The sequence below is a fragment of the Ustilago hordei genome, assembly GCF_900519145.1.
Source record: "Ustilago hordei strain Uho2 genome assembly, contig: UHO2_contig_10, whole genome shotgun sequence".
Lineage (NCBI taxonomy): Eukaryota > Fungi > Basidiomycota > Ustilaginomycetes > Ustilaginales > Ustilaginaceae > Ustilago > Ustilago hordei.
The window spans coordinates 203001-220040 of NW_024545254.1; the positions used below are offsets into that span (position 1 = coordinate 203001).

Genomic DNA, 17040 nt, shown 5'->3' on the forward strand with positions numbered 1-17040 from the left:
TCCTTGGATTCTGACATCGGCCCTTGCTCGGCTACTGCAACGAATGATGTGAGCCTTCCTCCTTCCTCAGACAGGGATTGGACGAAAAAGGGGTATATCAACCGACTGTTTTTGGCCTTCCCTGACCCAAGTCACCTTCCAACCCATCAAGACCTACCCTCTCGACACGATGCTCAGCCGTAACTCAACAGTCGTCGCTGCCGTGCTAGTCATCGCCGCCGCGTTCGGTGGTAGCACTGCTGCTCCCGCTACCCCAGACAGCGCTTACTACAAGGACATTTTCGCACGCGGGCATGGTGCTCACTCCTACACTGGTCCTTACACCACCGGTGGTCAAGCTTGGGCCAACGGCTTTGCAAAGGCCAAGAGCCTTCTTGACCAGATGACGGTCGAGGAAAAGGTCAATATCACTACGGGCTACACTGGAGAATGTGTCGGCTTCACCGGTACTGCTCCTCGAGTCGGTCTCGAGGCGCTGTGTCTACAGGACGGTCCTGCCGGTGTTCGACCTGCGCGAAGAGTGTCCCAGTTCCCGGCTGGTGTCACCACCGCTGCTACCTGGGATCGAGACCTAATTGCGCAGCGTGCTGAGGCCATTGCTGAGGAATTCCGTGATAAGGGTGTCAACATCTGGCTTGGCCCTGTTACTGGTGGACCTCTTGGTCGTGCTCCTCGAGGAGGTCGCAACTGGGAAGGATACTCCCCTGACGAGTATTTGACTGGTGTCGCCTCCTACCTCACCGTCAAGCATGCTCAAGAGAAGGGAGTAGTTACCTGCGCGAAACACTACATTGCTTACGAGCAGGAGACCTTCCGTAATCCGTACAACCTTACCGAGCCGTACGCCATTTACCCTCCCTTGCAACAGGACCCCATCGACTCGATCATCGATGACCGTACTAGCCACGAGCTTTATCTCTGGAGCTTCGCTGAGGCTGTTCGTGCCGGAACTGGTACGATCATGTGTTCTTACAATGAAGTCAATGGAACGCATGCTTGCCAGGATGACTTCTCTCTTAACTCCTTGCTGAAGGAGGAGCTCAACTTCCAGGGAGCAGTGATCTCAGACTGGGGAGGAACATGGACAAACGAGGAGTCTGCTCTAAGTGGAATGGATTCGAGCATGCCCGGCAGCGCCTACAACGGCAGATTCGGTAACTTCTTCGGCGATTCCTTGCTGAAGCTCGTTCAGAACGGATCTGTGCCTGAGCAGAGATTGGATGATATGGTGTTGAGGATCTTGGCTCCCGCGTTCGAGCTGCAGGATGACAGTTATCCCAAGCCTTCTTTCGACGTCCGGGACATGAACAAGCCAACCAACAACGTCAGAGGTGATCACCACAAGATCATACACCAGATCGGTGCTGAATCTATCACTCTTGTCAAGAACAACAACAAGGATGGCCGTGGTCTCCCTCTCAAGTCACTCGAGGAGTTGCAAACGATCGGTGTCATCGGCCAGGATGCAGGAGACAACCTGCAAGGAGCCACCAGCTGTGGTCAGGACGGCAAGTGCAACATCAATGCTTTCAACGGTACCATTACTATCGGAGGTGGATCAGGCTGGGCTTTCCCTCCTTACGTCATCACTCCTGCTGCTGCTATTCAGGAGTACACACGTGCGGCAGGGCCTGATGTCAACCTCCACCTCGACAACTGGGATCTGCAAGGAGCCAAAGCTAGGGCTAACTCCAGCGAGGTAGCTCTCGTCTTTGCCAATGCTTTTGCTGCCGAGGGCAACGACCGTCAGAACCTCACTTTGTGGGGTAATGCAGACAGCTTGATCAAGACAGTTGCTAGCAATAACGACAACACCATCGTCATCCTCCATACTCCTGGTCAAGTGGATGTCGAGGAGTGGATCAACCACCCTAACGTTACTGCTGTCGTCCTTGCATACTTGCCTGGTCAGGAGGGCGGTGCTTCGCTTCCCCCCATGCTTTGGGGTGAGACCAACCCCAGCGGCAAGCTCCCCTTCACTATTGGCAAGAAGGACAGCGACTATCCACCCAACACCATCGTCGATACTTCTGTCAAAAACCCTGTTGCCGACTTCACTGAGAAGCTTCTCATCGACTACAAGTGGTTCGACTACCACAACATCACCCCGCGCTTCCCCTTCGGTCACGGTCTTTCCTACACCAACTTCACATACTCAAAAAGTTTCACTGTCAGTGAGACCCGAAAGAAGGACGAGACTTCCATACAGCCCACTAACGAAAAGCTTCTCAACAGCGACGCCGGACTGTACGACACCATCCTCACTCTCGAAACCGAGATCACAAACTCGGGCAACAGAAGTGGATCAGAGGTCGTACAGCTCTATGTTGGATTCCCCGCTTCGGCAGACTCAAAAGACAACCCTCAGCCGATCAAGACTTTGCGAGGATTCGAGAAGGTCAAGGATCTGCAACCTGGTGAGACCAGGAAGGTTTCTTTCGAGTTGAGGGCAAAGGACGTTGCTGTTTGGTCGACCCTTGGACAAGGTTGGAAGATCCCACAGGGTGGCGAGTTGACGTTCAGCGTTGGCGCTAGCAGCAGGAAGATTCATTCTAAGGCTACTTGGGTCTACCAAGGTTAAAGAAGATGTATTGTAATTAGAGAAATCAGAAAGGAAAGCTAAGCCTATACACAGCTCTTGCTTGACGGTTTGTTAATGCCAGGTCCGATCTGTGGATCTGAGTCGAGTCTTTGAGCTTGGAGATCGTCCATGGAGTGTTCTTCTTGCAGAGATAACGATCATAAAGTACCTTTCCTAGCTGAGATGATGCTTGGGCTTCGAGTCTCTTGTCATAGCTGCTTGGTGCAAGCTGTCATGGGACCGGATGGATGCGCAGGAAGAACTGGATTCATATGAAGAGACCATGTGCAACAATCGTGGATCAGGCAAAAGGAGAGTTCCAACAGAGTTTAGTGAGATTGGTAGGATCAACAGCTCTATGGCAGAATTTGTCAGGATCGGTAGGAACAAGGTCTTACTACAGAGTTCAGTGAGATCAGTAGTACCATGCTCATACAACAGACCTCACAGGAACTGGTTCGAAGACATCTCTATTGCCAATCCCACAAGAGGAGGACAATGGACAAAGAATGGGTTGCCACCGGATGAAATAGGGGCCCTACATGACGATGAAATTGGTGTAGAAGATGGGTGCCGACATCAGGAGGTAGATGAAAGGGGGGGGGGCACTGCCACTAGGATGAAGTGGGGCAACCCCTATCAATGATGACGTGACACTAGCCCTCCTCGATCCTGAAGGAACGGGAGCAGCAGTGCTCGACAAGGAAGGTACTCTCTGGAGAGAGAGCCAGATGCAGAGTCGCAGGTGACACTGCAAAGATATTATATAACCATGCCTTCCTGTCATAATAGTCAAGTGGATCTCCATCCACTCTACACTTTACCTTACTAGCTATAACTTTCACACAAGTATACTTAGTAGTTTTGTCAACAGTAGCAATTGCAGAGCATTGCTTCTATCATAGTGTGTGTGTTGTATCACTGCTTCTTGACACCATCTGAAGGCAGTACTATCTGTGGTCTGGATATCAATTGACACTGAAGGCAGTTTCATACTGCGGTCTGGCTCTCTTGATCATTAGAACCAATGGCAGTCATCCACTGTGGTCTGGGGATCACTCAATCAGTCAGTCGACACACTGGACACTCGTGTCAAAGCAATCACATTAGCATCAGACCTTGGTGCCACCTCAGACAAAGTAACTATTGGACTTTGATTGTGCCAAGCTACCTTTGGACAGAGTGTCCTCAGCAGGCAGTTAAAACCTGTGATAACCTTTAAGTTATGATATATTTGAGCAAGAACAGTCATAGAAGGCTTCTACGACAGATTCCAGCAAGAACAATAATAGAAGGCCTCTTACAGCAGATCTTGCTGAGATTAGTAGTAGTTGCCTTTTACCACAGATTTCGGGTTTCAGGCACGCGACTGCTGACAATTCCAATGCCCAACCTGAGTTGAGGTATCTGATTTTCTGCGTGGATTGATGATGATAAGAGACAGAGAGCGAGAGAGCGAGGAGTCTATACATATACAAAAGAAGAGCGGCGGAGAGCCGCATTGACTGCGGAACATAACAAAGCATTTGTTATGAGTAGGTTGTGACACATGTGGTCCATGCTAAGATGTTCAGGCCTTTTACTCGGCTGTAAGCACTACCTTCGCTGTCTCTACGCTTTGTGTAGCTTTGTCTACTTCAACTCCCTCAACTGCCTCCCTCAGTGGCAAGGCAGGAGACTGCTGAGCCACTGCATCATGCTGGGCTTTTAGTCCCAGTCCCTGTCGTGCACGCTGTAGTATAGTCTTTCCCACTGGTTTGGTAAAGAGGTCTGCCAAGTTATCTGCAGTGTTAATGTACTTGATCTTGACCTTTCCATCTTGCACGTTGTCTCTGATGAAGTGGTATTTGGTGTCAATGTGCTTTAACTTCCAGTGTTGCGTGGGGTCCTTGCTAACCTGGATGGTACCAGTGTTGTCTGAAAAGATTGTAGGGATACCAACATCAATTCCGACGGCCTTGAAGAGGTGCTTGAAGAACAGGACCTCTCGTGCAGCTTCTGTCGCAGCTACAAATTCTGCTTCCACCGCCGATAAGGCGGTGCAGCGCTGTAGTGCTGATTTCCATGCTACCAGGTTGCCACACACAAACACTGCTGAACCAGATGAGCTTTTGCGTTGTGCTGTAGCATCGCTTGCCCAGTTTGCATCGCTGTGCGCCATCAGAAAGTCTTGTTGCTTGTTGCTGCTGTATTGCAAGTGGATATCTCGTGTGTGGTCCAAATATTGGAGTACTTTCTGTGCAGCATTGTAGTGCTCCCTTGACAGTTGTGTCATATAGCGTGCAAGGATGCCGACAGCTTGGCTGATGTCTGGACGTGTTCCATTAGACAACCACAGGAGTTTGCCAACGATCTGTGGGTACTCCTTTTGTTCTGCTATGCTTGCTGCCGTTTCTGGGACTGGGATGTCTTGGAGTGGTACGCTGGACTTCCTTCTGCGCTTGTCCAAATGTTCATCCAGAAGCTGCTTAATGTAACTAGTTTGCTCGAGGTCCATGGTTTTCGCTTCTCGATCCCTGGTGATTTTGATCCCGAGGAAGTGGGAGACATTGCCACCATCCTCCATCCACCATCTTTGGCCTATTTCCTCCTTGATACACCTTACTGTTTCTAGGGTTGGAGCTATAATTAGTGTGTCGTCAACATAGATGACCACTATTGCGAAGTTATCCCCTTCTCCTCTAGTGTAGATGCACGGTGTGCAGTCGAGCCTGTGAAAGTTTGAGCGTTGTAGGAACTTATCAAACTCCATGTTCCATTCCTGTCCCAACTGTTTAAGGCCATACAGTCCCTTGATGACTCGGTAGGCTTTCCCTTTCGGCACCTTGGCACCTTCTGGTGGTTTCATGTAGATCACATGGTTGAGCATGGAGTTGAGGTAAGCCATTGTGATGTCAAGCTGATGGACTTCCCAGTTGCGCTCCACTGCCAAGGATAACAGGGCTCTTATTGCACTGAGCGGTGCCACAGGTGCAAAGGTCTCTTCGAAGTCGATACCCTCCTGCTGTGTGAAGCCCTGTGCGACAAGTCTCGCTTTGTGCCGGACAGGTATGCCATCGGCATCCAATTTGAGCCGAAGGACTATTTTGGAGTTGACAAGTCTAGTGTTTGGTGGAACGTCCACAATCTCCCATGTTCCCATTGCCTCAAGTCTGTCCAACTCCTTGCGTATGGCTTCCTGCCATTGTTGTGCATCATCACTGGCGAGTGCTTCCTTTAAGGTCGGCATGAGGTTCAGGATGGCTGTGTGTGCTTCTCCAATTATCTCTTCAACATCGAGCTCCGACCTGTTGTCATCTATAGGGTTGGCAGGCAGTGCAGTGTGTATTTTGGGAAGTGGGTCCTCCGTGTCGAGTACTTCCACCTCCAATTCGGGCTTGTCGCTATCTGTCTTGGGTCTATTACCCTCTGCTTCGAGGCTCTCGAAGCCGAACTGCAGTGGGCTCTGCACACTGGGGCGATCATGCCAACCTTTGGCTTCATGGAATGTGGCTGAGTTGCTCCACCGTATAGATGGGGTGTGGCCAGGGGTGAAGAATTTCCAGCCCTTGTGCTCGTCATCGTAGCCGACCATGATTCCTGGGATTGCTCTTATGCCGTGCTTTCCTGTATGATCCTTCTTGGGGAGGTGGACCCAAGCAAGGCAACCAAAGACATGCAGCTGCTTGGCCAAGCCATGCGCAGACTTGCAGTGGAAGTCCTCATATGGAATCCTATTTGCTTCAGTAGAGGGTGTCAAGTTCAGTGTGTGCCCTGCAGCCATGATGGCATAGGGCCACAGCTCCTTTGGTACTGATCTCTGGACAAGCATTGCACGCATCTTTTCTTGAAGGGATCTGATCATGCGCTCTGCTCTCCCATTCTGGGCACTGATGTAAGGTGTGGTTTTCTGCCACTTGAACCCTGCTTCTTGTTTCCATTCTTCTGCTCCAAAGCTGGACCACTCTGTTCCGTTGTCACTGCAGATGCACTTTAGCGTGTGGTCCGTTGCTATCTCTGCTGCTTTGATCCATGCCTTTAGAGCGGGGAATGCTTCGGCCTTGCTGAGGAGTGGTTTCACATAAACATATGATGACGAGTCATCTACAATTACCAGTGCATGGTGGTAGTTGGGATGGCCTTTCAGGTCCGTCATCAAGTCAATGTGTACCAGCTCCAGGGGTGCCTGGGCTCGCTCTGTTTTGCTACTTGTCATTCTTGCATGTGTTTGCTTTGCTTGGCTGCAACAGTTGCAATCCCTTGCGTCATGTCCAAGCTGTGTCTCTTTTCCTAAGTAGTGGTCCTGGATTTGCTTGGTCTTGTTCCTGCCAGGATGACCAGATCGTTCGTGCCATAGTTTGCTCGTTGTGTGGCTTGCAGGTTTTGCTGGTGTTGTGGTGGCATCAATGCCCTCTAGGGGATCATTGAGCTGTGCTGCTAGGGAGTCACTGTAAACCTCCCATCTCTTCTTGCGTCGGTTGGTCTTGCTCTTGACCATGCTCCCATCATGCTGGAGGATAGTAGCTCCAGACTCTTCAAATATCATGCGTGCACCATTTTCAGTCAGCGCTGGGATGGACAATAGGTTTTTGCTAAGGTTGGGAACGTGAAGTACATCAGTGAGTGGTATCTTAACGTCTCTTACTCGCAAAGTTGCATCGCCTATTGCCTGTACTCGCAACCGTTCATGTCCAGCAGTGTCTACGGATCCTTGCTTCGGCATCGGAGCAATGAGCATACCCTCATCACGAACCATGTGATGTGTAGCTCCAGAATCGAGAATCCACATGCAGTCTTGTTTACGGTTGCCAGTGTTGCTTATGAAGAAGGTGCACCCGAGTCCCTATCCTTGCTGAGTAGGAGTTCGCTCCTGACTGTTGGTGCAGTTGATGGCAATGTGCCCGGGTTGCCTACACCTATAGCACTTGGCTGGTTCATTAGGGTTTGCGGGGTCGCGCCTGCCCCTATTGTAATCCTCTTGGTTAAGAACCTGCCTATGCTCGCCAGCTTGGCCTGTTGAACTTCTATTGCTCGTGGCTCTGGCTGTGGCTCGGATACGACCTGAGAGCTCGGCTTCTTGGTGCTTCTTAGCTAGTGCATGATAGGCATACTCATAGCTGCAACCAGGTTGAGCAGCTTTGAGGGAGTCTACTGTCTGGGTGTAGAGCCAGTCGTCTTTGACGCAGCGGTACAGGGTAGACTTCTTGAGCTTTTCGTCCATGCGGCTACCGAGCCTGGCTGCGTCATTCCAGATTTGATCGAGCACCTTACCAAGGTTGGCAATGTTGCGCTGGGCTAGCTTGACTTCATGTACCCAGTCGTGAATGGCGGAGAGCTTAACTTCGTCATTTATTGTGAGAGCAGCTTTGAGCTTCTTGTAGAGTGTAGAGCCGAGCTGCTCCTCCTCACCTTGCTCCCGCACGGTGTAGGTGTTGATACGGCTGGTGGGTCCGTGGTCACAGGAGGACAAGATGAGACCCAGCAAGTGGCTGTCCAGTTCCTCATCATAGTCAGTATGGCCACTGGGAATCTCCTCAGTGAGGATCTGCTTGGCGTTCTTGATTGGGCGGATGCAGTCCATGAACATCGGCTCCCAGATGGCCCAGTTGTTCTCGTTGAGCTTGACGATTTGCGAGATGATGCTGAGCACCGACTTGGGGATCTTCTCTGCTTGGTTGGTGTTGGGTTGGAGGTTCATTAGCGAGAAGGCACGCTCCAAGACTTGGTCTTTGTCCCAGTTGGTGTGAGTTTCCCTGATCATCTGCATGGTGCATTCAAGTAGTGCTACGCTATCTACTCTTGGTGGCATCCTGGTGGCGAGGCGCTAGAAGCTGCTGAGCTTCAGACTCTTAATCAGTTGAGGTATCTGATTTTCTGCGTGGATTGATGATGATAAGAGACAGAGAGCGAGAGAGCGAGGAGTCTATACATATACAAAAGAAGAGCGGCGGAGAGCCGCATTGACTGCGGAACATAACAAAGCATTTGTTATGAGTAGGTTGTGACACATGTGGTCCGTGCTAAGATGTTCAGGCCTTTTACTCGGCCGTAAGCACTACCTTCGCTGTCTCTACACTTTGTGTAGCTTTGTCTACTTCAACTCCCTCAACTACCTGCCTCTACTCAGCAGATCATGACCACAACGGCACTTTCGATATGCTTATCAAGGCTATCCGTAGGACTCCTCTATATTTGATGTAGCATTGTATATCATTATCATGGGGCCCTGGGCATGGGTTCCTGCTCCCCTCTGGGGGTTAAGCGCGGGGCAAACATGTTTGGCATGTCTGATCGGAATCTCTGCGAAAATGTCATGTACTCCTATCAAGCAATCACGCTGTCAGTCTGCGAGCGCCCAAAGACATGAATCTAGTCCTCCAGCGACCATGATCTTTGGCCACCATGAGGTTATTAAACAATCTGTCATGGCCCCTTAGGAGGAGGACACCATTGACGCGATGGAAACGCGGAATTCGGAAATGACCTTTGACCCACACCAAATTTTCCGCAGCGTGACATTTTTGATTTCTTCTCAACGCCGTTTCTGGCCACTACATACCACCTGCCTTGATCTAGAGAACGATACTCAGATATCATGGCGGATCACGACACTCCGTCACAGGATGTTTCTGGCTCTAATCCAGAAGCCAAACGGATCAAAATCGATAACGATGCCTCCACTGCAGCACCCCTGGAAACTAGAATGACTGAATCGCGAGCAGGCATCACAGCCTATATCGACCCCTCTCTCCCCGGTTTCCAAGGAATCATCAAACAGCGATTCACCGACTTTATGGTCAACGAAATTGATACCTCCGGTACTGTCTGCCGAGTTACAGCGCTCCACCCTCCGCCCGGCAAATACCTCTCTCAGCTACACCCCTCCGAAGCCTCTTCAAGCACCAGCACCACCAAGGAGCACGCAACCCAAGCAGCGCAAGGGCTCGAAAAAGCCAAGGTCGACGAAGGAGCCTGGCCCACAGATGCCGATTTCAAACTCTCTCCTTTCTTCACACCCGAATCGATCGCCGGTATAAAGGCCATGTGGTCCAGAGGTAAAGACGGAGAGAACATGGCCACAGGAGCGAACGCCACTATTGTCTCTGCTGCTAGCATCACCACTCGTCCGCTCGAAGACAAAGACCAGAGAACACAGGTGCACAAACTTATTCGAGAACTATTCCACGGCAAACTTGGGACTGATTCTTGCAAAGTTCGCCCGATGGGTGGTGGTAGGAAAACAGCGGAGCAACTTCAAGAGGACGAAGATGCGCTTGCGAATAGAGAGCAGAGTGTTTCTGCTGCAAGCACGAGGATTGCAGTTAGATGGGCGAATAGGTCGGATAGAAGAATAAGTGAGGAGCTGCCGGAAGAAGCAAGAAATTCTCCACCGTACATCCATTTCTTGTTGCATAAGACGAATAGAGATCATCAGGAGGCGATGGGCATGCTCGCCGATCTGATGAGGTTGGGTGGTGGTGGAGGTGGTGGTGGGAGGGGAGGGAGAGGGAGAGGAAGGGGGAGAGGAGGATTTGCGGGTAGAGGTGGGGGTAGACTGCCAACGAAGGATTTGGGTGTGGCGGGAACGAAGGATAAGAGAGCGGTGACGGTGCAAAGAGTTTCGCTGAAACGCAATAGGAAGACGTTGGATGATGTGTATCGCTTGGTTAATGGGATCACTGCTGATGTGGGTGCTTCGAAAGGCAAGGGAAAGGGTAAAGGAAGGACAGTACTCGATGCAACCACAGCTAGAGGAGATAGAGGCATTCGTATCGGTCACCTGTCCTACGCTCAGCAACCGCTCAAACTTGGCCAACTGAAAGGGAATGAATTCACCATCACCCTTCGCAACGTCCGTCCCTCTCCTTTTTCCTCCTCTAGCGGTGATGTAGATGAAGCGTTCCTCTCCACCGTCCGCGCCTCCATGGAAGTACTTCGCAACCGTGGCTTCATCAACTACTTTGGCATGCAGCGGTTCGGCACCGGCGCTATCCCAACTCATCACATTGGCATCCTCATCCTTCAAAACGATTTGAAATCCGCCATCAATCTTTTATTTCTCCCTCGTGGCCCCTCCACCCCTACCTCGGACGATGGTGATTCAATCGACCTTCTCAAAGCTAAACAACTCTACCGCGACGGAGAGCTAGAAAAAGCCTATTATGCAATTCCGAAGAATTGTATCGCTGAAAAGCATATCCTCGACAAAATGAGGAGTCACAAGTGGAACAGCGGTGACTGGCAAGGAGCATTTGGAAACATCCCAAGGACGTTGAGATTGATGTACGTTCATGCGTATCAGTCGTACGTGTGGAACAGATTGGTTTCGGAGAGGATCGAGAGATTTGGTAGCGGAGAGGCGGTGGAGGGTGATGTGGTGTTTGCCGATGCGAACGAAGATGATATTTGGGGTGCAGACGACGATGAACCTGCTGCGGAGAAGGATGGGGATGAGATGGATGAGGATGATCTTCGCAATGACGAGATGAAGGTCCCTACTTGGCAGCGACCCATCAAAGTCCTTATCAAGGCCGACCTGGAAGAAGGCAAGTGGAGCATCTACGACGTAATCCTGCCTCTACCCGGCTCATCCATCGACCTACCACCCGGCTGGATGTCAGATCTCTACACATCTATTCTTGCAGCCGACAACCTCACCCACGACCAACTCACCTCCTCCAAGACCCCCGAATACCAACTCAAAGGATCCTACCGTCGAATGCTGGTCAAACCACGAAACTTTGATTACCGCATTACATCTTACACCGACCCTGACGTCCCGCTCACCTACACGGATGAAGAGCTGTGCCTCAACCCCGAGCTGTCGAACTCTCTTCCAGGAGCAGAGAACGGGAAAGAGAAGGAAGGGAAAAAGTTCACAGCACTGACGTTGAAGTTTCAGCTTCCTTCGAGCTCGTACGCTACGATGCTGATGAGGGAGGCGCTGAAGGAAGATACTTCGAGTCATAAGCATCGACAATTGACGAAGCAGAGCGGTGATCAGAGGTTCAAGGGCTCTTCGGCACAGGCTTGAGCCGGAAGCCGGATCATGCAAGAGTACGACAACTCTCGCCTTGGATACAATCATTTGACATCAAGGCTCGACGCGTGTTGACTATGCTGCGTATTGCGCTTGCTTGGCTCATCTCATCCATTGTGCTGCTCATCATGTTGACCTCATTGACACAGTCCAAAACCATTCAAGTGCACATTCACAAGAGCTTGTCAATCGAAGCAAAACAGCGATTTTACGACGCGATAGAGACCGATGATAGAAGTACAAGAACAGAACGCAGAGAGATCGGGAGACTGAGAGCCGGTGACCGAGAAGACCCGATCCCGGATAACTTTGACAAGACGTAAAGACAGAGCCCTCAAGAAACAGAACCAGATAGATGAGAACGCTGCCTAGGCAGACTGCTTCTTGACCCGCTTGCCATCGAGACCACTCGCGGTGTCAGAAGACCTCTTGCTGCGCATCGAAGTTGGTGTCCCGCGCTTAGCGGCTTTGATAGACGCACTTGCGGCTGCAGCAGGAGCACTGGCGCTTAACAAGGCCGCGTCGAGAGAATTGATGTTCCTTCTACCGTCCAGGACAAGGATGTTCTCCATCGGGTCTGCTGTTCGGATTGCACGAGGCGATGCATGTGGGAAAGGAGACATGGCCGAAGGAGCGGGACTGCCAGATTGTGCGCGGATGTGGCCTGGTCGACCAGCTCGTTTGAGAGAGCCAGTAGAGTCGGTTCTGGTAATAGCGCGTTTGGCGAGCGTGGTCGCAGCAGCGGCTGTCGGAGCTAAGGACGCCTGTTTCTTAGCATTGGACGTCGAACGTTGTCGTCCTGTAGAAGGTCGAGAAGTGACGCGGCGGTAGTTGGCTTGTGGTGAGCCGAGGGAAGCGCTGAGGACGGGTGGTGGTTGCGCATACGCCCATGAAGAGGTTGGCATGCCGAAGCGAGCATTCTTTCGGCTCCAAACCGAGACAAAGAGGATACGCTTCATCTTGCGGTTGTAGAAGAAGGCGAATGTGGACCAAAGCAGACCAGCACCGGTGCCATCAAGGTCATCCTCCTCGTCGTTGAAGTTCGAGTCGTGGTATGACGAATAGGAAGTGAGGCTTGAGCTCTCCATGGATGGCGTCCTCCTGGCGTCGAAATCAGGACGAGACAGAACCATTTGGCCATCTGGACCGATAGTTGCGATGCTGTGAGTTGGTGCGTGGCCTCCGCTGAGACCTTGACCATAGACATCTTCGTCAAACATGGGTGCATCCACCATCTCCTCGTCTTGATCATCGGCAGTGTGTGCCCGAGCACGGGGTGTGTCTTCACGGCCTCGCATTCCGGCGCGGTCATCGTCCCAGTACTCTTCGTCATGGTAAGGGTCATCGTCAGCGAGATCGCCTTCCTCTTCGGGCTCGGCGCTCGCATGCGGGTCCGAGTCCATGTCGGGATGGAAGGTATAGACTTGGCAGTCGGAGACGTCCATGATGTCGTCGAGGATATGCGAAAGTGCTGGATGGGTGATCAGAGGAGGGAGTGAGGCTGTTGGGCCAGCTGAGCCAGGAGACTCGCCAGTCGATCCAATTGCAAAGCTAGGCTCCTCGAACGAGCCTGGGAAAGAACTGTAAGAGCGCGGCGCATTGGACGAGGTTTTCAAGCTGAGCAAAGTAGTACTGAGCGAGTTGAGAACCATTGCGGAGCTGGTCTCTTTGCGGAAGTCGGCCGGGTTGACTTGGCTGAAATCATGGTCGGGGAAGGCGACATTGAGAGTTGCGATGAGCAAGAAGAGGGTCTTTCGAGCCGAAGCTTGGTCGAGAGGGCCGAAGGGAGAAGCGAGTGCTGCTTCGAGATAGTCAGGCGGAGAGGTGGAAGCGGAGCGGAGGTAGGAAGACTCGAGGCTCTTGAAGAGACGCTTCTCCTTGGATACAGTCTTGCAGGAGTAGGCCTCCATGCGAGTAAAGACCTTGCACTCTGCTGACTCAAAGGTGAGCGCTCTCGAGAGGAGCTCGAGTTGAGGGTATTCGAGAAACTTCATGGTCAGGGATGGGGGTTGGCAAGTCACTGTCAGATGAGCTCTGATAAGAAAAGAGTGATTGAATGATCAATCGAGCGGTCCGGAGAAAGCTTGCCGGCGAGGCGAGAGGGAGTTGAGAAAGCTTGCCGGCGAGGCGAGAGGGAGTTGAGAAAGCTTGCGATCGATCGGCGTGATTGCACCGAGCAAGTTGAGATAGCTGTTGTTCAGGACGGTTGACCCAACGCGTGGATTGCGCCAGTCAGCGCCAAAGAGATAGAAGGGATAGAAGGAGGAGCTGGATCGCCGAACACGCCTGGATTGGGTGCCCGAGATGGTGAGATGGGTGGGTTCGCGTTAATCGCGAGGATCTCGTTGACTCGTGTCAATCTTGAATGATAGCAGACGATGGTCGTGAAGGAGGAGAGGTTAGGATAGATGATGTCGACTTGAGCTCGCTTTCCGCAACACGCGCTAAAACGGCGGCAGCGGATAAGCTTAAGGCGGGGCGATTTTCAGGCTCGAGGCAGGTGGGAGAGTGCACGTTCGGAGCTCATTATTGAGGCAACTGGGGCGGGTGAAAGCGAAAACACGCATCAATGGCACTGCAAGTCAACGATATCCAAGCATGGCAGTATCGGCAGCACACGTTCTTTGTCGACCTAGTCCGGCAGGTTTGAGGTCATGTGATGTCTTTCTGTTACAACACGCAGCAAACACGCACGGCCCCTTTCGAGAGGCAGCGAATTGGCTTTTCGAGCTGCACAGACGACAGTCAAAGCTGACCCTTATCTTCCACCCCTTACGCTGAAACAGTCAGCAGCCGGATGAGCCGTCAATGCGGACAGTGCTTGCAACTGTCACCGGCAATGATGAACTGCTGTCAGTGATCTATTGCGGAGGTGATCTATTGCGGAGGTGATCTATTGCGGGGGGTGATTATAGGAAAGAGCCAGACCCTGCCTGAACTGAGCCTCTTGAACGCGGATGATGAGTCGATGTGATGGGCCCGATCGTTGCGTCCCCTTGCTATCTTTCGATCGGTGTGCCGAAAAGTTCTTTCGTGCGAATATTTTGTGGATCTGAAAACGTTTGCCTCGTCGAAGCGCGTTAGAACAGCACTCAACTTTGCGGCAGAATCGGACTGTCAATTTGAGGTCGCAGATGGTGTGGGTGCAAGTCGGGGGAAAAGGGTCACAGCTCAGCGCGACCTGTGCTCTCTCACTGCTCGCATAAGGCTGTGTGAGAGAGTGTGTGACACGCGAATAGAGGCCGCCAAACAGGCTAACTTTGCACAGCAAGCGTCTCTTGCTTTTTTCGGACCCACCATTCCTCGGCCCCCTTTGCGCACTTCATCTCGCTCGACACACAGCCTGTCCCGATCCTCTTTACTACCATCATCTTCTTTCCGCCTCTCACGGCTCCTCCGTTCCTGTCTCAACAACCCCCCCCCCCCCCCTTTCGCTATCGACGAGCCTCCTTGCTCGACCAATCCATCGTTCGGTACTTTTGACGCGTCTCGTGTTTGACAATCACCGAAACCTATTCGCATCCCCGACCTTAGTCTCTTGTTCCGCACTCTTATATCCGCTCGCTCGATAGCAAACCATAGTCCACCATGCCCGCTGTTTCTTCTACCACGTGCAAGTCCACGCCGACGCGCAAGTCGACTCCTCGACGCGCTCGTTCTTCCTCGGTAGCTTCCAACGCCTCCACAGCCGGTCCCGCTTCCCCCACCGCTTCTCCCCGCAAGAGCAAGAAGGAGAAAGAAGCCGCTGCCGCCGTAGAGACAGCCGCCAAAGAGACAGCCGCCAAAGAGATCAAGCCCAACCTCAACCGTCCCAAACTTCCCACCTCGAAGAACCCTCGTCTCAGAGAAGTCGATCAAGCCGTCGTCAAACTACAGATCATCAAGCGCGAGGGTCACGACATCATCATTGGTCGTGTCAAGCTTCCCACTGTCAACGGTCAGGACCATGCTTTCTTGCTCAAGCGTTTCGACACCAATGCTATGGCTGCTTCCTCCATGTTCCGCCTCGCATTCCCGTTTGCGAATGGTAAAGCCGAGGCTGCCGAGATGCAGTTCCTTGATGCCCAGTACGACACCAACCGCGCCAACGGAGGTTACATTCTGGAGGAAGTCAAGGCTCCCGAGACGCCCAAGAAGCGCGGTCGCCCTCGCAAGACCGCCGAGACTCCCAAGAAGGATGCTGGTTCCACCGACACCGAGCCCATCAGTGATGAGAAGCAGATCCGCGTCCTTCCCGAAGGCAGCACCGGTGTCCGCCTCCAAGGTACCTGGATCCCCGCCGAGGACGCCGTGGAAGTAGCTGAGGACTATGGCATCGCCAAGTTCGCCCTTCCCCTCATCCACGCTACTGCGGAACACGCTGTGGACGGCGGTGCTCCCATCCTCACCTCTGCCCCCGTCGCTGCTGAAGTCAAGACTCCTCGCAAGCGTCAACGCGTCTCCGCTGCCGCCTCTTCTGCCTCCGATGCCTCCGATGCCCACTCTCCCAGGATGGTCCAGAAAGTCACCCGTGTGGAGAATGTCGCTGGCACCATTTCGAAAGTCACCGTCGAAAGCACCCTCGAAACTGGTTCATCCACTTCTAACGGCATCCCCACCGCTCTCTCGCAAGCCGAAATCGAAGCTCAGATCGCCGAAGCCAAAGCCCTTGCTGCTGGTATCACCGGATCCGTCACTGCATCCGGCAAGACCACTGCTAGCGGTAGAGGTCAGAAGAGAAGGGCAGTCAACGACCGTCCCACAGCTGAACTTGATCCACTTGCAGATGACGAGGACTATGCTCAATCCGGTACAGTCGTTCGTGCATTCAAGAGGGGAACCAGGATAGCCAGGAAGCGTCCTATTGCAACAACGGCTGGTGTAGTTGCTGCTGCTGGTGCTGTCGGTGCCGGTGCCTTGGCTTGGATTTCGGGCGGTAACCCGGATCTGGCACTGCAGACGTTGCAGAACAGTCTGCAGAGTATTGGGTTGGAGAACATTCAGCAGTTCGGTAGCCAGATTGGAGGTCAGTTGGCTTCTTACTTGCCGTGGTAATCGCCTTTCTTCTTCCAGAGGATTCGCGTTGTGCTGTGTGCTTGAAGGAGAGCGCCTCAAAACCCATCTCACATCCCTTCTTTTCGTCGGGATGAGAGACGATACCTGCACCCCTAGCTCCGCACAGCACTTTGGCAAACGATGCACTAGCTACTTTTGCCTCTCTCTCTGTCCTCGACAGTTTCCTCCACGGCTCCCGACTTTCCGACTTTCGCTCAAGCGACCACCCACGACACCTTTTCCTCTCGACGAGCGGTGGAGATTTCTTTCGGCTCTTTTGTGACTCTTCTCCATGTACTTCTGCTCCTCCCCTTCGAGCGGTCTCTTCTCTCTTTGGACTCCAACTTAATGTTGTTGGAGTGACTCACGTGCTGTACCTAGTTGTCCTTTGGCTTCACATGCCTTT

General features: G+C 52.4%; 5 protein-coding genes across 5 annotated transcripts; 3 read left to right on the forward strand and 2 right to left on the reverse strand.

Annotated features, from left to right (window-relative positions):
• Positions 1 to 169: 169 nt before the first annotated feature.
• On the forward strand, positions 170 to 2581 carry UHO2_04660 (putative beta-glucosidase; the record flags this gene model as incomplete). Its single annotated transcript, XM_041554476.1, has 1 exon — positions 170 to 2581. The coding sequence occupies one exon, from the start codon at positions 170 to 172 to the stop codon at positions 2579 to 2581; it is 2412 nt and encodes an 803-aa protein (XP_041410410.1).
• Positions 2582 to 4160: 1579 nt separating this feature from the next.
• UHO2_04661 (uncharacterized protein) lies at positions 4161 to 8369 on the reverse strand (the record flags this gene model as incomplete). Its single annotated transcript, XM_041554477.1, has 2 exons — positions 4161 to 7327; positions 7436 to 8369. The coding sequence occupies 2 exons, from the start codon at positions 8367 to 8369 to the stop codon at positions 4161 to 4163; spliced, it is 4101 nt and encodes a 1366-aa protein (XP_041410411.1).
• A 786-nt stretch (positions 8370 to 9155) lies between these two features.
• On the forward strand, positions 9156 to 11594 carry UHO2_04662 (uncharacterized protein; the record flags this gene model as incomplete). Its single annotated transcript, XM_041554478.1, has 1 exon — positions 9156 to 11594. One exon carries the CDS (start codon positions 9156 to 9158, stop codon positions 11592 to 11594), a length of 2439 nt encoding a protein of 812 aa, XP_041410412.1.
• A 374-nt stretch (positions 11595 to 11968) lies between these two features.
• On the reverse strand, positions 11969 to 13594 carry UHO2_04663 (uncharacterized protein; the record flags this gene model as incomplete). The annotated part of the gene is made up of 1 exon (XM_041554479.1): positions 11969 to 13594. The coding sequence occupies one exon, from the start codon at positions 13592 to 13594 to the stop codon at positions 11969 to 11971; it is 1626 nt and encodes a 541-aa protein (XP_041410413.1).
• Positions 13595 to 15188: 1594 nt separating this feature from the next.
• On the forward strand, positions 15189 to 16634 carry UHO2_04664 (uncharacterized protein; the record flags this gene model as incomplete). Its single annotated transcript, XM_041554480.1, has 1 exon — positions 15189 to 16634. One exon carries the CDS (start codon positions 15189 to 15191, stop codon positions 16632 to 16634), a length of 1446 nt encoding a protein of 481 aa, XP_041410414.1.
• Positions 16635 to 17040: the final 406 nt, after the last annotated feature.